Source organism: Mesocricetus auratus, unplaced genomic scaffold (genome assembly GCF_017639785.1).
Source record: "Mesocricetus auratus isolate SY011 unplaced genomic scaffold, BCM_Maur_2.0 Super-Scaffold_100676, whole genome shotgun sequence".
In the NCBI taxonomy this organism is placed as follows: Eukaryota; Metazoa; Chordata; class Mammalia; order Rodentia; family Cricetidae; genus Mesocricetus; species Mesocricetus auratus.
In genome coordinates this window covers 165,433,072-165,457,549 of record NW_024429266.1, presented here as the reverse complement: position 1 = coordinate 165,457,549, position 24,478 = coordinate 165,433,072, and the positions used below count along the sequence as shown (strand labels likewise).

Sequence of the window (24,478 nt, the reverse complement as noted above, 5' to 3'; positions counted from 1 at the left end):
AATGGTAACAAATTATGATTATTTCATTTTATAATAAATGAATCATATAAGAAATCTAACTCACAGATATATGTGTTGTCATTTACAGAAAAGAAACTAAGAGTCAGCAGCCAATGTATGCACTGCTTAATGTAATTAGTTATTAAAAAGACTGGCATATTTTAGAACTATTTTGTTTCTGGAAAATAGATCTATAGTTTACTACTGTGATGGTCCCATTAAAAATAGCCTTTAGACTAAAGATAATTCATTACTGCACACATTCATAAATTACTTTCCTATTACTTAGAATATGTTCTATAGATTGGAAAATGGCTATGACCTGGGGATTTCTAAATCAAAGTTTATCTTATACAGTATCCAATAATCTGAATTTAACAGAACAAATACCAAGCTAATACATGTGTACACTAATGTTTGAAAACACTAGCGTCAGTCCCTTTCCCCGGTGTTTACGGCTGTTTACAGGCATTGAAATAAGATTTGAATATCATGAAAAGCAAAGGAATTTTCTTGATATTCTGTGCCAAAGCTGTTGATATTTTGCTGGCTTAAAGGCATCCAAACCTGTTGCTAATGCACATTTATCTGAATAAAACAAACTACCTAGGACAGATTGAGCTCAATTCTAATTATCCATTGTGAACAATGGATGTTAATTAGTCTTATTTTGGAAGAGAGCAGTGCAGGTTTTTTCTTTTATAAGAATTGTTGAATAATTAAGTATGGAGACACTCCAGGTAATCTATTTCTGGGTGTCAGAGAAGAGTGAGAGGTATGTAAAATGCTCAATGATTTTTTCCACCCTTTTATACAAGTGCACAGTCTCTCTGACAGTAAGTGTATTATGTGGGACATGGTATATTCAAGCTATGTCCACAGGCCCAATCACTTTCAGTGTAGTAGACATTTTGTTGTTCTTGTTTAAATTCCAATCAGAAAGTCCCACCATGCCTGGCACTTGAAACCTTTTTAGCATTTTATCCTTAGAGCAATGCTTGAATAACAAAATTTTTCTTTTTTAAATTGAAGCAACCATAAAAAAACCAAAACAACCTTACTTTCCAAGGGCAAAGCATTCCAGTTTTACAGATGAATCCTTTGCAGCTTGTATTGTTTCAGGAAAACGCACTTCAATCTTTGGTTCATATTCCCCCATGACACCTGTTAAATACCAAAAGAGCTAGCAGCATTTCTGGAGAATAGAAGTTTTCTATGAAAGTAAATGCTTCATTAACCAAAATGTGACTCTTGGATTTTAGTCAGAGTTAGGGTTTCCAATCATGAGACGGATTACACACTTTTGAGTTTTACACAAAGCTCTTTCACTAGGGACATCCCCGTCAGTCCTTCCTATGTGCAACTCATGGGTCAGACATACTTGTGTATAAGAAAGGAAGATTCAGTTAACACTATCAGAAGTCTGATACATCACCACAACCAAAAATACCACTATTTCTGCAGCAAAGCCTGCAAAATATCTGCACAAGTGAACTTAAATATCTATATAATATCAGTACAGCAGATTTTACTGCTAAGTTCATAGTACACTTGTAAAAATTTTATTTCTACCATTTTATCATTGTAATAAGTAATTATTAAATTAAGGTTAGAATAAAGCAGTGTTCTAAGATGTCATAAACATAATATCTGCCAGAATAGTTGTAACAAACAAAAATAGTTCTAGGCTATTTTTATCTGAATTAATCAAGCCTATATTGGGTTTATTTTAAAACTTTAATCATTTTATAAAGTGATATGACAAAAATCATAGTAATTTATTCCTACCACTAGTAAATAGACATTTGATGGTCAGTGAGACTCTAGAAAGTACAGAAATTACAACACAAATATAAAATATAAATACCTAATATTCAAACCATTATCCCAATTCAGGTGCTAATTCTGAAACTTAATTGGCTGCTTTTATTTTTGCCTTCTTATTTTCTTAACAACTGGTAGTTCTTCCATGCCAACTTAGAGGAGTTAATTGACTTATATTCTGCACAGTGTTTACAATCTACTCTTACAATTAAATGATGAAGGGAGTGGAGGATGTGGGAGAAGAAAGGAATTAAGAAGGGGGAATAAAAACTAAGTAAACAATGATAAAACAAGAAATATATGTTGTATATTCTCTTTGAAAATTGTCAGCTCATGCACTTCCCCGCTCATGAGCAGAGTACTCACTGGAAGTGAGAAAATGAACTTATAAATCTAATGTTTGCTGATAGCTGAATAAAACCCTTGCAGAAATATTTGAATAGTTACTGGCTCTGAAATCTCTGCCATAAGAACTCTGGGGAGCTGGCTTCATAGTTCTGCTAGCATGATTATCATTACATCCTTGCTTGTCTTAAACTCTTCAGGGGGGACAAAATTCTATGAGGTATTGCCTTTCAAGTTCAAAGTCTGATAATAAAATTAACTAACAGATTTTTATCTTTACATATCCCACTGTGAACATTTAATTAGAGAATCAACTAGAGGATTTTTCCACTTAGTTTACTTTTTAGCTCTCTAAATCTTGCACCAGCTCTGGCTTCACTAAGGTATGGTCCTCTTCTGAGACCAATCTGAGCCCCATTCCTTGGAGACATAATTTAAAATGAATCTTCTACTCCATCATTATTTGGCATGCTTTGCCTTTCTAAGGCACAATATTTTTATTTTTCCATTTTGCCAGCCAGGTAAATAAAGGGCGAATAGCAAGAGCAGCAAAATAATGGCAAGGATAGAAAAGAGAGAGGATAATAAGAGAGGATGCAAGTGTGTTCATCAATTCAAGTATGAAAATTTGGCAACAACCACATGCACACATACACACATGCCAAGTATCCCCAGACAAACATAATTTTTATAAATCAGTCTTTAAGCAATGATTTCCAAAAATAAAATAATGCAGTATACCCAGAAACATGTAATTGTACCATGTGGGTATAGAACTGCAGAATTCTTTTTTAATTTAGTAATAACTCATCTCCATTTTTCTTATAGATTTATTCTAAACTCCAATGGTTAGGTTCCAATTATAAGATGAGAGCAAAACACTCTGAAGACCTCCTACAATGTAAGAGTCCCAATGTGGAATCTGAAGATAACTTATGTTCTTACCATCAGTGCGCTGTACTAAAGGAGTAGGTGGTCCTTGGACACTTCTGTGGGCCTCTTTGTTTGTGACAAAGCAAGTATAATTGCCCACATCAGTGGGTTCTACTTTGGCAATGTACAAGTTCCCTGTGTCTTGAGAAACAAATCGTCTCTTGTCCTCTTGAACATACAGGGGGTTATCATTGAAGGTCCAGGCATATGATAAATCTGAAAGACAGAAAAACATGCAATAACTTTACTACATGTATTAGTCCAATTTATAGCTATTTGTGTGGAGTAAATAGAATATTCCCTATACTTACATATACCTCATCTTGGGGAGAAACAATTTTTCCCTCTCCTTTACTATTTTCTTCGATTAAGAATAAAATGATAGGATATTTAGAGAGTAACGATGATTTTCTTTAGGAAAACTTACAGAGTATAGAAAACACTGCTGCTTAAAAGAGTCAAAGTAATTCCTCCTCAATGCTGCTCATTTCAAAGCAGTTTTTTAAGGGGGGGACAGAGTTTCTCTGTATTGCTGTGTTTTGCTATGTTTTAAAAAGGATTAAGCACATTTAAGAATTGTAGTTAAAAATTTTAACTAAAACCTTCTAAGTTTCAATATTTTGCTCTAGATCTTGAGTTCATCCTATGAATGGAATATAATTTCTGGGCATGTTTCTGTAATAGTTTTTAAGACTTTGGAGTAAAAAAAATGTGTGCCTTACAAAATTCACAGCAGATACTTCTAATAGCCAGGAGTGTAGCTAATCCCAACATGAAACAGCATATGTTTAGATAGGGACATTTTTGGAAACCTGCATGAGATAGTTTTAAATGTTAATTTGCCATGCCAAAGAATCACCTGGGAGAAGTCTCAACTGAGGACTAATTCAGGTAAGATTGGCTTGTTAGCATCACTGTTGGATATCAATTGTTATCTGACAGAGTTCACTGTAGGCAATATCACTCCCTGGGATGGATTTCTAAGACTGGATGAAGTTAACCAAGGACCATCAATCAAGCAGGGATACACAAAGTCTCTCTGTGCTCTTGTCTATCTATGGATGTTGTGTGTGAACTGTCATGTGTTTCTATCTTGACATTGCCTCAGTGATCAACTGTAACCTGTCATCACCTTTTTTCTCTGTGATGACTATCTTTGGTTGTCAAATTGACTACATCTAAAAATAACTAAAACTCCAAAATGGAGTAGCCAAACCCTAAGATATTTGTTTGCTTAACTTGAAGTAGGAAGATCCAATTCTAATCTGGTTCTTTCAGAGGAAAAGATACAACTTTAATCTAGACCTTTTGAGCTGGGAAACCCCACCTCTATTCTGGGCCCCCCCTTCTTTTGGAAGCCTATACAAGGACATGGAAGAAGGACACCTTTGCTCTTTGTCTGCTCTCACCTCCCTAGCAAGCCCATTCCTTCACAGGAATAGAGGTAACTACTTTGGGATTCCAGTGTGTACCAAAACCAGCTGAGACATTTAGCCCCATTGACTGATCATCTCCTGAATTTTAGACTATCTGTATATAGGTAGCCATTGTTGGATTAGATGGACTATAGCCTGTCCAGCATGTAATTCTAATAAATACCTTTTCTATATGCAGAAAGAGATTCACTCTATAATTCTGCTACTGTAGAGAACTCTGACTAATACACTCTCCTATATTGTTTTTTTATTTACCAGTGTATTTTATAACAGCCACAGAAATGACGCTAGAGCACAAGAGAAGTGTGCTCCAATGAAGTGTGCCAGTGGAAGTATTTCAGAGTGCCTCCATATTGACACTATGAAAGAGAACTGTCAAAGCAATGGACAAGTAGATAAAGAACACACAAAAAGCAAAATTAAGTTCAAGGTAAAAGACAGCATGCATTGTATGTATTAATCATCAATCATTTAACACCTCTTTTAAATGTTTTATATGTAAAGGTGAATTACATAAACAAATATTTAATGAATAAAATAAAAAGCACAGACTTTAAGCGTTCAATTTAATGAGAAATATCATATGCATCTTGAAAATACCATCTTAAGCATAAATGTGAACTATTGTCATCTTTTAGAAATAGTCTCTTGCAGCTGGGTGGTGGAGGCACATGCCTTTAATCCCAAGCCCTTGGGAGGCAGAGGCAGGCAGATCTCTGTGATCAGCCTGATCTACAAGAGCTAGTTCCAGGACAGCCTCCAAAACCACGGAGAAACCCTGTCTCGAAAATCCAAAAAATAAAAAATAAAGAAAGAAAAAGAAATGGTCTCCTGCTCTTTGTCATATTTAAACTATGTATATTTCAGTTTATACTTCTTTTATTTAATATTTTAAACATCCACCTATGTTATGATTTTAGCCACATATTTCATTTATTGTTAAGTTGTAATCCATTTTATAAATAAATCACCTTGTTATTGATGAGTTTATGAGGTGTTTACAGTCGAGGGTCATTACAGAGTAGTTAATTGAAAATTATTATGACTGTTTACGTTCATTTTCATATATGTATATATTTGTAAATATAGAAGTGAATTAAAAATGTGTTCCAGTTCCCAACAGTTTAAAAATCTCTATTCTCAACAAAGGAGAGCTCTAGTTGTTCCATATTTACATACACACACACACATACACACACACACACACACACAACCACACAATATACTGTTATATTTTTATTATGGCTATAAGTCTCAGTCTCCACAAGTATTCTTGAAGATTAAAGCTTCATGAATCTATGAAAGTAAGAATACTGTGACAAATGTGTAGAGAACTTTATTCAAGAAAATGGAAAAATATATTTGGTTATAATAAGATTTCCCAATAACAGAAATAAGTCTACAGCACTGGGGTGAGGATAAAAGCCTATAGTTAGGTAAGGAAAAGCAATCTTCCTGTGAATAGATATTCACACAGAAGAAAGTCAGGGTAACCCAAGAGGAGTTCATGTACCCAGTAGCCTCTTGTCCAGAAAGAGGTCTTGCATCATAAGAATGATCTAAATTTGTTTTAAACCCTGATGTAGAATCAAAACACAATATAGTATCTCAGTTTCCCTCAGTTGGAAGAACTTCTGAAACATATTTTAATAACTATACTGTCCTTGAACTCTCAAATATGAGGTGGGTCAGTACAGACAAGTAGTGCTTGCAAATTACATAATATCTGTACAGTGGAAACTCCCAATGAATGGGAATGAAGAAATGCTGCAATTCTGTTGTCTCCTCTGTCAAGATCACTGTGATGGTTAGCATTAGTTGTCAAACTGACACAGTGTAGAATCAATAGGAAGATTGCTTCAATTAGTAATTATCTACACTGTTTTGGGGGAGGGTGGAAATTATCTTAATTAAATTAGTTGGCTGACAAGATTCAGCCCACTGAGGATGGGGCCATTCCCTAGGCAGAATGTGCTGAACTGTGTAACAGTCAAGATGGTAGATTTTACCTCTACCCAACTGAAATAGAAATTCTGTCTCCAAAAATCCTCAGAGGCAAAAGGCTCTCAATTCCTGTATCCTCCTCTTTATATTCCCTTCTCTGCCAGCCATATCCTCCTGTCTCCATTTGCCTAGTGCTGGGGTTAAAGGCACATTATCCCAGGTGCTGAGATCACCTTTGTGCGAGCTATGTCTTTTAGGACTGAATCAATTTCATGTAGTCAGTGTGGTCTGGAACTAACAGAGATTCATCTACCTCTTAATCCTGAGTCCTTGGATTAATGGCCTGTACCTCGTTTCTATGGCTAACTAATATGGCTGCGTTGTTACTTTGATTTCCAGTGACTATAATGAATCATAAACAATATATCACCACAATCTATGCAGAAGGATGTCAAGCATTTTTTCCTCAGGAATAAAGACATGAAGTGAAGCTATGACTAAAAGCAATGAAAGTACCACCTTTGCATGAGGAAGATTTTAGCCTAATAATCTTTTTTTTTTCATTTTTTAAATTTATTTTTAAGTTTAAATTTATATTAGAAACAAGGTTGCTTCACAAGTCAGTTTTAGGTCCCTCTCTGTTTCCCTCCCCTCCTCCTGTACCCTCCCCTAAACTCCCCCAATATCCCCTAATTTCCCCATGGAGGGTGAGGCCCTCCATGGGGGTGTCCACAGTCTGTCATTTCATCCAGCACAGGGCCTAGACCCTCCCCCAAGAGTCCAGGGTGAGAGTGCTTCTCACATTGTTGGATGGGAGTCCAAAATCCATGTGCATACTCGGGATAAATACCGATCTACTGCCCAAGACTCAATAGATTACCTAGGCTTCCTCACTGACATCCCCAGTCAGGGGATCTTGATCAGTCCCATGCTGGATTCCCAGGCATCAGCCCCTGATTCAAGAGTTAACCCTTGTCAGGTCAGCTGTTTCTGGGAGTTAAACCAGCCCAGTCTTAATCCCTTTGGTCATCAGGCCTCCCTTTCTGCTACTGGCTTTCTTGAGTTCAGCTCAGTGCTTAGCTGTGGGAGTCTGCCTCTTCGTCCATCAGCCACTGAATGAAGGTTCTGTTTCCCAGACTCTTTGGCCATGGAATTGTAGGCTCCCCATATCTATGTCTAAAATCCATATATGAGAGAGTACATGCCATGTTTCTCTTTTTGTGACTGGGTTATCTCACTCAGGATGGTTTCTTCTAGTGCCATCCATTTGCCTGCAAATCTCAGGATTCCATTGTTTTTTTTTCTGCTGAATATTACTCCATTGTGTAAATTTTCTCTATCCACTCTTCGGTTGAGGGGCATCTAGGTTGCTTCCAAGTTCTGGCTATTACAAATAATGCTGCTATGAACATAGTGGAACAGACATCCTTGTTGTATGAAAGGGCATATTTTGGATCTATGCCTAAGAGTGGAGTTGCTGGGTCTTGTGGTAGGTTTATTCCCATTTTTCGGAGGAATCTCCATACTGATTTCCAAAGTGGCTGAACAAGTTGGCACTCCCACCAGCAATGGAGGAGTGTTCCCCTTTCACCACATCCTCTCCAGCATAAATTGTCTTTGGTGTTTTGGATTTTTAGCCATTCTGACAGGAGTGACATGGTATCTCAGAGTTGTTTTGATTTGCATTTCCCAGATAGCTAAGGATGTTGAGCACTTTCTCAAGTGTCTCTCAGCCATTTTAGAATCCTCTATTGAAAAATCTCTATTTAGTTCTGCAGCCCACTATGTAATTGGATCCTTTGGTGTTTTGGAGACTTGCTTCTTGAGTTCTTTGTAAATTTTGGAGATCAACCCTCTGTCAGATGTCGGGTTAGTGAATATTTTTCCCATTCTGTGGGCTGCCTTTTTGTCTTTTTGACTGTGTCCTTTGCCTTACAGAAGCTTCTCAGTTTCAGGAGGTCCCATTTATAAATTGTTGATCTCACTGTCTGTGCTACTGGTGTTATGTTCAGGAAGCTGTCTCCTGTACCAATTCGTTCAAGGGTACCACCCACTTTCTCTTCTAAGAGGTTCAGTGTGGCTGGATTCATGTTGAGATCTTTGATCCATTTGGACTTAAGTTTTGTGCATGGCAATAAACATGGATCGATCCGCATTCTTCTACATGCCAGCCTCCAGTTATTCCAGCACCATTTGTTGAAGATGCTTTCTTTATTCCATTATAATATTTTTGGCTTCTTTGTCAAAGATCAGATGTTCATACATGTGTGGGTTAATATCAGGGTTTTCAATTAGATTCCATTGGTCTACCTGTCTATTTTTGTGCCAATACCAAGCTGTTTTCAGGACTATAGCTCTACAATAGAGCTTGAAGTCAGGGATGGTGTAGCCTCCTGAAGTTCCTTTATTGTATAGGGTTGTTTTAGCTATTCTGGGTCTTTTGTTTTTCCATACAAAATTGATTATTGTTCTTTCAAGGTCTGTGAAGAATTGTGCTGGGATTTTAATGGCGATTGCATTGAATCTGTAGATTGCTTTTGGCAGGATTGCCATTTTTACTACATTGATCCTACCTATCCAAGAGCATGAGGGATCTTTCCATTTTCTGAGGTCTTCTTTAATTTCCTTTTTTAAAGAGTCAAAGTTCTTACGATACAGGTCTTTCACTTGTTTGGTTAGTGTTACCCCAAGGTATTTTATGTTGTTTGTGGCAATTCTAAAGGGTGATGTTTCTCTGATTTCTCTTTCAGCCCTTTTATCATCTGTATATAGTAGGGCTACTGATTTTCTTGAGTTGATCTTGTAGCCTGCCACTTTGCTGAAGGTGTTAATCAGCTGTAAGAGTTCCCTGGTAGAGTTCTTTGTGTCATTTATGTAAACTATCGTATCATTTGCATATAGTGAAAGTTTGACCTCTTCCTTCCCAATTTTTATCCCCTTGATCTGCTTTTGTTGTCGTATGGCTCTGGCTAGAACTTCAAGTACAATGTTGAAAAGGTATGGGGAGAGTGGACAGCCTTGTCTTGTTCTTGATTTTATAGGAATTGCGTTGAGTTTCTGTCCATTTAGTTTGATGTTGGCTGTTGGTTTACTTTATATAGCTTTCTTACAATCAATGAAAAACCCACAAGCTACATCGTTATGTGAAAAACATATGAAACATTAGTATGTCTTTTCTAAACTGTTGAAAATTATATATTTGAGTGTAAGAACTCATGTTTATTTGTGTCTAATTTGTTTCTAATTTTATGGATTAGTTTTCCCAGTGAGAGGGAGAAAATGCAGACTATTTTAACTTGAAATATAATGTCTCTATCATGCTGGCATTTAAGTTGCCATGTGCTATGTGTGAATGGAACTGAGAATGGACATAAGAAGAAGGGCTGAACATGGGAATGAGTATCAGCTGATTAAAAAAAAAGAGTTATAGCATAAAAGAGTAAACAGTACTCTTAAGTCTTCTTCAGGAATTGATTCCCAACATGATATATAAAAGTATAGAACAGTAATTTGGCTCCTATTGTTTGTCTTCCATCTATTCCTTTCATATTTCATGCCATCTGCATTTTTAACAAGTTCTGGAGCACTTGGTAGCTAAACTTTCAATTTACATTCATAGCAGACTTTACTGAGTAAAGATGCATCAATATGAAGTGTATCAAGAGGTAGAGAAGAGCCGGGCGTTGGTGGCACACGCCTTTAATCCCAGCACTCGGGAGGCAGAGGCAGGCAGATCTCTGTGAGTTCGAGGCTGGGCTGGACCGACAGCCTCCAAAACAATACAGAGAAACCCTGTCTCGTAAAAAAAAAAAAAGGTAGAGGACAAACCATAGCCATGGCTTAAAGCTATGTCTCAAGTGAAAGTAGAAAAGAAAACCCTGTATTTTGAGCTAAGGATAAAAGTGTGGGAAGATTAAACCTATTTCCATACATTGGTGGGTTATGGTGTGTACATGAAGGTTGAGCAAGTACTCATTATACCACAGAATCACAACAGGGAATTATGCTGTTGAATAGTTCAGGATGTTGCTAGGCCCTTAAAAAACTAAGAACAATGTTGTAGCTTGAATCTGGAAATCATTAAATAGTTGATTCCCCAGGTTAGAACTGTTGGAAGACTTTGGAAAGTTTAACACTTAATTGGAACTTAATGTGAGACTTCTACAGTTTGCGTGGTATAGCAAATGTGTCCCTTTGTGTCCCTTGACTTTTTCTTCCCAGCAGTAAGGTGAGAAACTTTATTTCATGTACTTCCACATTATCCACCGCTACTGCACTGTCTTTACCCAGAGAATCCAGAGATCAAGGGCAGCAGCATCCAAACTTATGAAGGAAAGAAAACTTTGCTCCTCATGAGAAGAGTAGCTCCTATGTTTAGAAAAATAATGGGAATCTGTCTGCAAACTTGAGTGCTGGGAGAGCTGGTTTCTAAGGTAAAGATGAACTCTTTGTGTCATTAAAAATGACCAGAGAGAAAAAGAAAAAAATGACCAGAGAGGAGGCCTGGCAATCTCTGGGGCCTTGGGTAGTAGATCAATATTTACCCCATGGTGTATGAATGAACTCTGGGAGCCCATTCCACATGGAGGGATGCTCTCTCAGTCTTGACACATCCGGGAGGACCTAGGCCTGGCTCTGGATGAAATGACAGACTCTAGAGATCCACTATGGAGGGCCTTACCCTCCCTGGGGAAAGGTGTGGGGATTGGGTGGGGGGGGCTGGGGAGCTGGGGGAGGGGCAAGGGAGGAGGGGAGGAAGAGGGAGCTAGGAATAACATGTGAAGCAAGCTTGTTTCTAATTTAAATAAAAATTATATTAAAAAATGACAAGAGAGAGCATGGATGAGCATGACAATGGAAGTTGCAAAAAATAAATGACAAAAAAAAGAATAAAAAGATTTGTGTTCACATCTCGTGTGTGGTAATCTATGTGTTACTTCATCCTCAGTATTCTCATTTCACTGAAAGTTGGTGTTTCCTGGTCATTCATGCATGAATGTAGCTCAGTTAACATTATCAAAACTTTGCCTTGAATTTATTGTGCTGATCTCAGCTATTAAAACCTCATTTTTCTTTTGCAAATCCCTATTAGTAACTTTTAACAATCCCCGTGGTGTGTTCCTTCTAAGTTCCTGTACAGATGTCCCTTTCTGTCTCACTTCTATGCCCATTGCCCTGTCTCCACCTAGTAGATACTCAAAGACTTTAGTTTGAAACTAGAGATTTGTCTACATGGTAAATTTTTCCTCAGCATAAACGAAGGAAAAGATGTAGCTCAGATCCACCTCTTCTCACTAACTCTTATCTCTTGAACCTTTTGTGAAATAAAGATAGTCTTGAACAAATTCCTAGTACCATGTGTCAGATTAGGAATCCTTATCCAAGGCCTTATATAAGGTAGTTTTCTGAAAGCAACATAACCCTTTCCACTTCACAAAAATTACAGGTTGCTGCTAGTGCCTGTGAAATCTTTGTATTCATCAACCTGTAATCTCAGGACCTTAGACTGTAATTTCCTTCTCTCCCTCACAGTGAATTCATTTTTATCTCAACTACTCAAACTTTTCCATTTGTTCCTATGCTTGTAGTATCCTTCTTCAATAATATAATTTTACTGTTAGAAAAATGAGGAAATATATAGACTTAATTAAGAAAATGTTAAGGGTACCTTAGTTTTATCCTTCCTCCAACTGTCTTATAAAGTTAACGGATTATTACTAATATGCCCATTATATGGAAAATGATAGTGGAGACTCCAGTACAGAGTCGTTATATATAAGGAATATAAATCAAAACTAAATCCCGCAGAAACCTAATTACTTGCTCTTTTATTAAAGTTGTCTATTTAGTCTTCTGCAATGATCTACTTGATTTTCCTGACTGGAACTCAGATTACTTTCCAAACCTTTATGAACCCTGTATATTCAGCCCAACTCAGGTTCCAAGTTAAAGGCACTTACTGCCTCTCACCTACTTAATCACTACCATATGTTCTATGATGTCTGAACAACCTTTTAAAAGCTGCATAAGCAAGCAGGTTAATATGTTGTTTGGTTTATTGCTAACCCTCATGGGAAGTCAAATATGTAAATTCTTTCCTAATTCATTCTATCTCCCATGAAATATACCTTTAAAATCTGAGACTATAGGTAAAGAAGTACATGTTCTCTGGATGCAACTTGGGCCTAATGCTCTAGGAAAGGAACCTAGTTAGGAATTGTATCTGAAAACTGGAATTTAGGATTTCTTGTTGCTGTTGTTGTTTTGAGACAGACTCACAAGTAGCCTACTTTTGGCTAAATGTACTATGAAGCTGTGCATGGCCTTGAGCTCCTGATGCTCTTGCCTCTACCAATTGAATGCAGAGAATAAATTTATATACCTCTGCACCATGAGAACTGGGCAATTTGCTGTGAGATTGTGTCTCTAGCAACATCAAGAGCCATATCTGTGAAATCTCATTAACAGTACTCCAAATATTAGTTAAACAATGATGAATCCAATGAACATGCAAACTTCACAGAAAAAAAGCCCATGGGTCCTCAACCCTACATGAAGAAGTACAACCAAGAGAGTAAAGCTTGGAATGAGAGAAGAGGACTTCCAAAGGGAAAAGCACACACATTTGTTTCCCTATTCCAGGAAGCCCTGAAAACATATACAAGTAACAACATCTGTATTCAAAATGCTGTATTTGGGAACACATAAATATAGAGTACACATATGCATGTAAAAAGAATGAATGAGTGCCAGCCTACAATCCCATGGCCAGAGAGTCTGAGAAACAGAAACTTCATTTAGTGGCTGATCGAAGAAGAGGCAGACTCCCTCAGTTAAGTACTGAGCTGAACTCAAGAAAGCCAGTAACAGAGAGGGAGGACTGATGACCAAAGGGATTAAGACTGGGCTGGTTTAACCCCAGAAACAGCTGACCTGACAAAGGTTAACTCTTGAATCCCAGGCATCAGCCTGGGAATCCAGCATGGGACTGATCAAGACCCCCTGAATGTGAGTGTCATTGAGGAGGCCTAGGTAATCTATTTAGCCTTGGGCAGAAGATCAGTACCCATCCTGAGTATACACACGGACTTTGGACTCCCATCCAACAATGTGAAGTGCACTCTCACCCTGAACTCTTGGGGAAGGGTCTAGGCCCTGCCTATATGAAATGACAGACTATGGACACCCCCATGGAGGGCCTCACCCTCCCTGGGGAAATGAGGGGATAATAGGGGGGGTTAGGGGGAGGGCACGGGAGGAGGGGAGGGAAAGGGAGAGGGACCTGGAACTGACTTGTGAAGCAACCTTGTTTCTTATCTAAATTTAAGCTGAAAAATAAAAAAATAAAAAAAAATTTGAGGAGAGTAGGGAGTGGTGTATGGGAGGGTTTGGAGAAAGGAAAGGAAAGGGAGGAACACTGTAATTAATTAGAATCTTAAGAATGAACCACAACCAAAAGCTATTGCACTGAAATGTCAGTATCCAGGAAGTGGGGATGTAGTTCAGTTAGCAAAATATTCAACTAGCTTTACAAGGCCCTGGTTCAAAACATAGTACCAAGCACCACATAAACTGGGTAGAATGGAGATTTGAACTATGCATTCCATGTCTATTTTAAAACTGGAGGAACAGATCTGTAAGTACCACACAAGGTGGAATGTAAAATACTATATTTTCCTCATCATTTGTAAGCCGGTCTATTCTGCACATGGTATAAATAAAAGCCAGCAGAGGTAGAGCACATCTGTAGGTATATACATAGAATAGTTGCTGTCAATTTTTAACTTTATGACATATTATAAGATACTTGTCAATCACCCTATATATGTGATAGTTTACACATTTATTTGTAGACATGAGCTACAATGTCACAACACATAAAGCTTCAAAATCTTCCAGCCATCATTGTTCTCCTCTGCCCTGCTCTCTTCCCTGTGGACTGTCTCTGCTCATCCATCCCCAAGAGCTAGCCTGCAGTGGGAGCATCTTTTTTGTGAGTTCCATCATCAGCCACAGCTGGGATTAATTTGTATATTTTTAATGGGGAAAGAAAAAATAGACTTTCCAAGTTAGAAGTTTAAAAACCTCTGCATTTGGTTTTTCTTAATTAAATGTATAATTCATGAGACACTTAGTTTGAAGCCATTGGTTTTTTAAATATTCTCTCCACCCTCTATGACATTTATCTGTTATTAATGGTGGGATGCATTCTGCTTCTGATGATTCAGCAGTAATATTAGTACAGAATGATAATTTGTCCTTTCTTGAGCATTCTTGTAGTTTTTCATTAACACCATCCTCTACAATTCTATTATTATTAGAAATGGCAGTTCTGCAGGAAGCAATTGAAAACTATCTGTTGCTCTCTTAAGCATAGAAGCAATCCTATTTCCCTAGAGGACAATTGTGTTTTTGACATATTTAACAGCCTCCCACATAGTACCATGATAATTAAAATACAAAGACAAAAATATATGTGCAAGTATAACAATTACATGGAGTGTAATTTTTATTAGAGGGAACTGTCTTTGATGAAAGAGACCAAAGCAGTAAATAGTGACTCTCCCATCCCCAAAACTTCATGGGGCTGCAGAGCACATCTCACAATTGGTGTCATGCTTCTTGAAGTAAAAAAGTAAATTATTATATAAAGAATCAGAAACACAGTTATCCTGTTTAATGGATAACCTCCCTTTCTTTGGATATTCTGGAATTAGTACACTTTATTACAGTACTTCAAGCCAAGCATAGTCCTTTAGGAATTAAGCTGACAAGCTCTTGGGTAGTAAATTATGGGTACACCAGCTCAATGGCAAAGTTCTACCCTAAGAATAATAATACCTTTATTGCACTGAAGTACTTGAGGCTGTGTGGAGCAAGGCTATGATACAATACTGAAAATAGCCTGACATGTTTGTCATCCATTCCTATTTGAGCACCTAAGTGGTCTCCAAATGCTGCTTGGGAATGAGGATTTTATTAGATCTCTTCTGATTTACACACCTATTATCTGGAACCATGGAAAGCAGATTCTCTGGGAATTACAAACAACCCTATAAAGGTCCCTTGAGTACCCATTATGGCTAAGTTCCAGATATTTTCAAGATTGATTGTACACTGCAAACTCTACCTAGAGAAGTGAAAACATGGTCTGTTTTGAACACTTCTTAGAAAACTACAATTCCAGAAAATATAGAGAAGTTTAAGAATATAAATGTATAAGGAACACATTTGTTTTCTTTTGTCTCAATGTTGATACTCTACAGGGGTATGCAGAGAATATGTATATGTTGTAAACCAAGGATAATTTAATTCATTAAGAGGTATTTATTTAGATCTAGATATACTCTCATTGATACACAATGTGGAGATGATGGTAATTGTGTCTTGTGTATGGCATCTGGTGATCAAGAATGATGCAGAATGTTTTCACAGTGCCCTATACAATTTTATCTGATTTTCTCTTTACTGTGGACATGTGGTACATGCACATGGACTCATGTGTGGGTATGCATATATATGTCAGGTGTGAACACTGGGTATCTTTTATTACTCTTTACTGTACTTTTGCACAAGGCATCAAACTGAATCTGCAACTCCAATTTAGGCTAGACTGACTTGCCAAAAGCCTCCAGGACCTGCTTGTCTCTGCTTCTAGAAATGGATGTCCAGGCATGTCTCTATGCCAAAGTTTTTTTTTTTATGTGGGTGATGATAATCTAAACTCAGGTCTTGATGGAACCACAGGAAGAACTCTACCCATTAAACCATTGTCCTAGTCCAAGATTTTCTATTAGAGAACTTGTTTCAAAATCATGAATCATCCTTGTGTTGAGAAAATATGGGTTCTATAATGATAGCCATCTATGCCATGAAAGTTTTCTTTGATGTGTCTGACATCAAGAAAAAAATCTACCTAGAACTGAAAGAAATATATAAGGGGAGGCAGGCAGTTGGAATATGTGTGGGTGTGCCTGAGTGACTGACATCTGAGTCAAGCAATCATCATCATGGGGAGTTCAGTTGTGCTTCCTAGCGAAAGATCATTCCAGAGGGCTGGATGATGTTTTACACCTTTAATAGAGTTATGAAAAGGGGCATGAGATTCTGTCTTGAACATCCTGCTTTTCCCCACTGACTGGAAACTGCTACATGTGGCCAAGGACAAGGACTGGAGCATTCAGAGGCCATAAAGGACTACAGTAAGGACTCCACTGAGCCAACTTTTGAGGAATCATTTATTCCTTATGGCTAATGCTTGCTGAGTACAGTAATTTTAGGGGAGGAATGTGCTCATCCCTGTAAGTAACCTCTGACCTTGCATCTGTAAGGAACCCCAATAAATTAATTGCTTCCCCAAATGAACTTCTGTAGAATTTTGCTTGGGTTTGTCTTTGGGTACTTGGGAAGAGGGGTGATGTTGCTTTATGTCTCCCCTAGGGGAAGAACTGTAGCAATGAAAATTACCAGATTAAATTTTGGTCAGTTATAAAGAGTAGGGAAAGCCATATGCTTCTTCATTCCAGCTCCGTTCATGCATTTTAAGCAGCAGAATACACTCAAGAAATGTGTGTATGCCATTTTTATGCTTTATGTAACACTAAATCTATCCTTTGGGCTGGAATAGGCCATACAAAGTCATCAAAGTCATATAGAAATATAAATAAATTGATGATGTTATAGGATTCCTTGAGTCCCAGATATACAATCATGAGTAAATTAACAACTTAAAAATGATTACTAAAGTTATAAAAGTGAGATATTTTCCCTGGAAATGACAAGTGAATTGAGATATAAAATTGACTGTGCTCAGTGTCAAATGCATAGTTGCCTTAGTTCTTTTTCTCAACTTGACACAAGCTAGAATCATTTGAGAAAAAGGAACCTTGATTGAGAAAATGCCATCAATCAAATTAGTCCTTGGGCAAACCTTTAGGCTATTTTAATTGACTAACAATTGATATTGTGACCTATGTGACCTCTGGGCAAGTGATACTGGGTACTATGATCTTTGAGAAACAAGCTAGTGAAGCTCAACCTTCCATGTCCTCTGCTTCGGTTCCTGCCTCCACATTCCATACTGAGTTCCTGCTTTGACTTCCCTCAGTGAACTGTGTCCAATAATATATAAGCTAAATAAGCCTTTCCTCATCAAGTTACTTTTGGTCATGTTATAGAAACCCTAAGTACTCTGACAATAGTAGGCACTCATCATCTCACTCATCCATGTGACAGTAATTACTGTTTATATGTGGCATGTTATAAATTCATCTCTCTAAACCAAATCATGCTACCAAATCAAATGTCTCACTGTGTTATATTCATAAATGAGCACTTAAGTGGGAAAGAGAGAGAGAGAACCGAGCTCTTTGAGACAGGGAGAGGGCCCAGGAAATAGGGTAATATTGAACTGATTGTCTAGAGGCTTTTTCTAAGGATTGAGTGAAGAAACTTAGGCAGAGGTACTCATTTACAAGGGAAAACAAAAGCAAAAAGCAAAACAAAAAATGGAACCAAACTATGTTTGGCATTTCAGTTCTCCAGTTAGGACATTCTCTGACCTGATTCTCTGACCTGCTGCTTTGAAACCTATGATCAATGATTGTATCATGTTCTCATCATTATTTCTTTGACATTTGACAGTTAACATGTACTAAATCAAACAGTGCTTTCTAGACATAACAGAAATATGGAAGTCTGTACAAAACTGTGAAAAGCCTGTGCAGAATCCTCATACAATTAAGCTAGAAATATAGCCTGCATGGAGAAGGGGAAATTGGCACAAAGCCATTGTTAGACAATTTATAATTGATAGTTGGTGGGTAGTAAAACTGGGTTTTCTTCAATGGAGTGACATTGAGTATGTCAACCTTATTCCAGGGCAAGCTCTATGCTTAGAAATAGTTGACCAAATGATTCTCCATAAGTGTTTATGTATCTATATGTGTGTGTATTCATGCACACATGAACATGTGCTTTTCCTTTTTTAGTTTTTGCTTAATTGTTTTTAAACAGAAAGAACATGTGTTTGTGTAGGTAGAGAGGTGAGGGAGGACCTAAAAGAATGTATTTAAAATATATTGAATGAAATTATCAAAAATAATAACAAAATAGTCAATTACTAATATCCCTCCATCTACTTTTATGTCCTTGACCAAATTTTAGTGTTGCCATATCACTAAAACGCAACATCCAATTTCAAATTGTTTATCCCAAAGGCCTGTACCCTGTGTTTATTCATGACTTTCTCATAAAATCTCCTTCAAAAATTTTAGGAAGTTATTTCAATTATACTTTCTACACACATGTTAAATATGGTGATTTTTTTTATCTATTGGCCACTATCAATGGTGTTAAACTTATTATCTCTCAGCTCAATACTGTGGTCACTGTTCAATTGATGATATTCTTCTTGCTGAGAATAATAAAAGTAGAAGTCATAGGAAGTGGGTCTTTCTTCTTTGCAATTTAATTTAATATATTCTGATCTCATTCAGAAAACAAAAGAAAATTAAATTAAATGCACTAAAGTTTGGGCTCTTCATTTTCATTGTCATACCTATTAATGATTTCTTCTGTCCACACTGATGTTTCTCCTGTTCCTCCTACATGGCAGACACAGTTTCACCATAGATTCTTGAGGCATATATATTTGTCAAAATTATTTTCTAAAAATGACTCTCTAGTATCTTCATTTCTCTTCAAAAATGCCGATGAACACTTTTACCTTAATGTAAAGACAAGTTGTAGGAATATATACTCTTTCCTATCCTCTGCTATCTATTTGCTCACATTTTTTTAAGATCTGCAAGGCAAAGACTGTCTTTTTTCTCCATTGTTCCCCCCAAATACAGAAAAATCAAGGACACTTATTATGCTTACAAAAGTATGTATAGCGTGATTATGTAACATGCATGCTCATAATGGCATTAGCAGTATTATGTCAGCCTGCTATCTGTCCTTTGCATATTCAATGAGACTTAGAATTACTTAATTAGTTAACAAAATGATAAACTTTTGACAATCACTATATACCATGGACTGGCCTTGAAATCACTATGTACCTAAGAGCCCACCATCAGGTGAGAGTAATCCTAAACCACTGCTGCAACCCACTGGATTCTGAGACCCATTCTTACACCCAATTCCTCCCAGCATATTCTCCCTGTGATCAGCTCATAGTCACAGACAAAACCCATACCAGTTAGAAGGACAGACACGGGTACAACCAACACCAGCAAGAAGAACAGAAAGATGTGTTGTATATAGTCACCCAAACTCCCTCAAACGCCAGCTGAGACAGCCCTATTGAACCTGAAGACCTGCATATCTCCAGAAACCTTAGCCATTCAGGCCAGAAGACAATAAAGGGAACAGATAAGACAGAAACAAAACCTATACAACAAAGAAAACACAAGCATCAATATGTGTTTGCATAATTAATCCAAATCTAGATGCACTAACTCCAGTATAAGAATACATTCAACAACAGAAAGGACAATATGGCACCAATAGAATCCAGTGATCTTACTATAGCAAGACCTGAACATTCCAATGCAACTGAAGCATAAGAAAAGAATCTTAATAATGTTATGAAGGTGATAGAGATCTTTAAAGAGTAAATGAAAAATTCCCTTGAAGTGATAATGGAAAATACAAACAAAAATTGGAAGAAATGAATAAACTCCTTAAAGAAAGTCAAGAAATCCAAGAGAAAAGAATAAACTTAACTGTTGAAGATATACTAGGAGAAATGAGTTCATCAACCAAAGAAAACCTTAAGTCCAACAAATCCTTAACACAAAACATCCAGGAAATATGGGACACCATGAAAAGACCAAGCCTAAGAATAATAGGTAGGTATAGAAGAAGGAGAAGAAAATATCCTCAAAGGGGCAGAAGACATATTCAACAAAATCATAGAAGAAAACTTTCCCAACCTTAAGAAAGACATGCCAATGAAGGTACAAGAAGCTTACAGAACACCAAATAGAGTGGACCACAAAAAAAATCCCCTCGCCACATAATAATCAAGACCCCAAATATACAGAATAAAGAAAGAATATTAAGAGCAGCTAAGGAAAAAGGTCAAGTAACATATAAAGGAAGACCTATCAGAATTACACCTGACTGCTCCGTGGAAACTCTGAAAGCCAGAAGGTCCTGGATAGATATTCTACCAACACTAAGAGACCACGGACGCCAGCCTAGACTACTATACCCGGCAAAGCTCTCAATCACTATAGACGGAGAAAACAAGATATTCCATGACAAAACTAGATTCAAGCAATATGTATCCACCAACCCAGCCCTACAGAAAATTTTGGAAGGAAAACTCCAACCCAAGGAATCTAGCTACAACCAGAAAAACATAGGCATTAGAGAATCCCTCTCTACCAACAGCCAAAAGAACAAAGGGGTGAAATTCCACACATAATTCCACCAACAACAACCACTGCAAATCGAAGAAGGATGAGCAATCAATGGTCATTAATATCCCTCAACATTAATGGCCTTAACTCACCCATAAAAAGACACAGGCTAGCAGAATGGATTCGAAGACAGAACTCTTCTTCTGCTGCATACAAGAAACACACCTCACCCTCAAAGACAGACATTACCTGAGAGTTAAAGGTTAGGAAAAAAATTTTCAATCAAATGGACCCAAAAAACAAGCAGGGGTAGCAATCCTAATATCTAACAAACTAGACTTTAAAATAAAATCAATCAAAAGAGATGAAGGAGGTCATTACATACTCATCACTGCTGAAACCCACCAAGATGAAGTGTCTATCCTGAACATCTATGCCCCAAATACAAAGGCATTCACATTCGTAAAAGAAACTTTATTAGAACTTAAATCACATCTAAAGCCCCACACAGTTATAGTGGGAGATATCAACACACCCCTCTCACCACTAGACAGGAATACCAGACAGAAACTCAACAAAGAAGCAAAGGGTCTAATAGAAGTAATGACCCAACTGGGATTAACAGACATCTATAGAACATTTCATCCACATAAAAAAGAATATACCTTCTTCTCACCACCACGTGGAACCTTCTCAAAAATCGACCACATACTTGGCAACATATCAAATCTCCTCAGCTACAAAAAATTGGAATAACTCCATGCATCTTATCAGATCACCATGCTTTAAACTTAGAATTCAACAACACAAATTGCAGAAAACCTACAAACTCATGGAAATTGAATAATGCTCAACTGTCCCATCCCTGGGTCAAAGAAGATATAAAAAAAGAAATTAAAGACTTCCTCGAATTCAATGAGAATGAAGACACAACATACCCAAACCTATGGGACACTTTGAAAGCAGTGCTACAGGGGAAGTTCATAGCACTAAGTGCCCACATGAAGACTCTGGAGAAGTTATATTAGAGAATTAACAGCACAGCTGAAAGCTCTAGAACACAAAGAAGCAAACTCCCCCAGGAGGAGTCGACGCCAGGAAATAATCAATTTGAGGACTGAAATCAATAAAGTAGAAACTAGGAAAACAACACAAAGAATCAATGCAACAAAGAGTTGGTTCTTTGAGAAAATCAACAAGATAGACAAACCTCTGTCCAAACAGCAGAGAGTGAACATGCAAATTACAAAATCAGAAATGAAAAGGGAGACATAACAACGGACTCTGAGGAAATCCACAGAATCATTAGGTCATATTTTGAAAACCTGTACACCACAAAATTTGAAAATTTAAAGGAAATGGACAACTTCCTGGATAGCTATCACTTGCCAAAACTAAATGAAGAACAGATAAGCAATTTAAATAGACCTATAACCCCTATGGAAATAGAAGCAGTCATCAAAAGTTTCCCAACCAAAAATAGTCCAGGTCCAGATGGCCTCAGTGCAGAATTCTACCAGAAATTCAAAGAACAGCTTATACCAATTCTTCTCAAAGTATTCCACACAATAGAAGCAGAAGGGTCTTTGCCAAATTCTTTCTATGAGGCTTCAATAACCTTGATCCCCAAGCCACACAAAGATACAACTAAGAAAGAGAACTTCAGACCAATATTCCTCATGAACATTGATGCAAAAATACTCAATAAAGTACTGGCAAATCAGATCTAACAACACATCAAAACAATCATTCACCACGATCAAGTAGGTTTCATCCCAGAGATGCAGGGATGGTTCAACATACAAAAATCCATCAATGTAATCCACCATATAAACAAGCTGAAAAACAAAAATCACATGATCATCTCACTAGATGCTGAAAATGCCTTTGACAAAATCTAACACCCCTTCATGATAAAGGTCTTGGAGAGATCTGGGATAACAGGGACATATTAAACATAATAAAAGCTATATACAGTAAACCAACAGCCAACATCAAACTAAATGGACAGAAACTCAACGCAATTCCTCTAAAATCAGGAACAAAACAAGGCTGTCCACTCTCTCCATACCTTTTCAACATGGTACTTGAAGTTCTACCTATTGCCATATGACAACAAAGGAGGATCAAGGGGATACAAATTGGGAATGAAGAGGTCAAACTTTCACTGTTTGCAGATGATATGATATTTTACATCAATGACCCAAAGAACTCTACCAGGGAACTCTTACAGCTGATTAACACCTTCAGCAAAGTGTCCGGTTACAAGATCAACTCAAGAAAATCAGATGATAAAATGGCTGAGAAAGAAATCAGAGAAACATCACCCTTTACAATTGCCACAAACTACATAAAATACCTTGGGGTAACGCTAATGAAACAAGTGAAAGATCTGTATCTCAAGAACTTTGAATCTTTAAAGAAAGAAATTAAAGAAGCCCTCAGAAAATGGAAAGACCTCCCATGCTCTTGGATAGGTAGGATCAATGTAGTAAAAATGGCAATCCTGCCAAAAGCAATCTACAGATTCAATGCAATCCCCATTAAAATCCCAGCACAATTCTTCACAGACCTTGAAAGAACAATAATCAATTTTGTATGGAAAAACAAAAGACCCAGGATAGCCAAAACAACCCTGTTCAACAAGGCAATGTCCGGAGGCATCACCATCCCTGACCTCAAGCTCTATTATAGAGCTATAGTCCTGAAAACAGCTTGGTATTGGCACAAAAATAGACAGGTAGACCAATGGAATCGAATTGAAACCCCGGCTATTAACCCACACATGTATGAACATCTGATCTTTGACAAAGAAGCTAAAAATATTACAATGGAATAAAGACAGCATCTTCAACAAATGGTGCTGGCATAACTGGAGGCTGGCATGTAGAAGAATGCGGATCGATCCATGTTTATCAGCATGCACAAAACTTAAGTCCAAATGGATCAAAGACCTCAACATGAATCCAACCACACTGAACCTCTTAGAAGAGAAAATGGCCAGAGAGTCTGGGAAACAGAAACTTCATTCAGTGGCTGATCGAAGAAGAGGCAGACTCCCTTGGTTAAATACTGAGCTGAACTCAAGAAAGCCAGTAACAGAGAGGGAGGACTGATGACCAAAGGGATTAAGACTGGGTTGGTTTAACCCCCTGAAACAGCTCACCTGACAAAGGTTAACTCTTGAATCCCAGGCATCAGCCTGGGAATCCAGCATGGGACTGATCAAGACCCCCTGAATGTGAGTGTCAGTGAGGAGGCCTAGGTAATCTATTGAGCCTTGGGCAGAAGATCAGTACCCATCCCGAGTATACACAAGGACTTTGTTCTCCCATCCAACCTTGTGAGGTGCACTCTCACCATGAACTCTTGGGGAAGGGTCTAGGCCCTGCCCTATATGAAATGACAGACTATGGACACCCCATGGAGGGCCTTATGCTCCCTGGGGAAATGAAGGGATAATGCAGGGGTTGGGGGGAGGGCACGGGAGGAGGGGAGGGAAAGTGAGAGGGACCTGGAACTGACTTGTGAAGCAACCTTGTTACTTATCTAAATTTAAACTGAAAAATAAATTTAAAAAATTACTGGCAATTAATATCTCTTAATATCAGTGGATTCAATTCA

General features: G+C 37.6%; 1 protein-coding gene across 5 annotated transcripts in view; it reads right to left on the bottom strand.

Moving 5' to 3' along the window:
- The window catches only part of Cntn6 (contactin 6), a 393,737-nt gene that overhangs the window by 137,359 nt on the left and 231,900 nt on the right, over positions 1–24,478 (bottom strand). For 4 of the 5 annotated variants that reach the window (XM_040738250.1, XM_040738246.1, XM_040738248.1 and 1 more), the window contains exons 6-7: positions 3,115–3,318; positions 1,062–1,164 (exon numbers count right to left, since the gene is read on the bottom strand). In XM_040738250.1, the coding sequence (XP_040594184.1) occupies positions 1,062–1,164; positions 3,115–3,318 (307 nt within the window). Of the gene's footprint in view, positions 1–1,061; positions 1,165–3,114; positions 3,319–24,478 lie in introns of those variants that run through there. The other variant, XM_040738249.1, reaches the window with a different exon arrangement.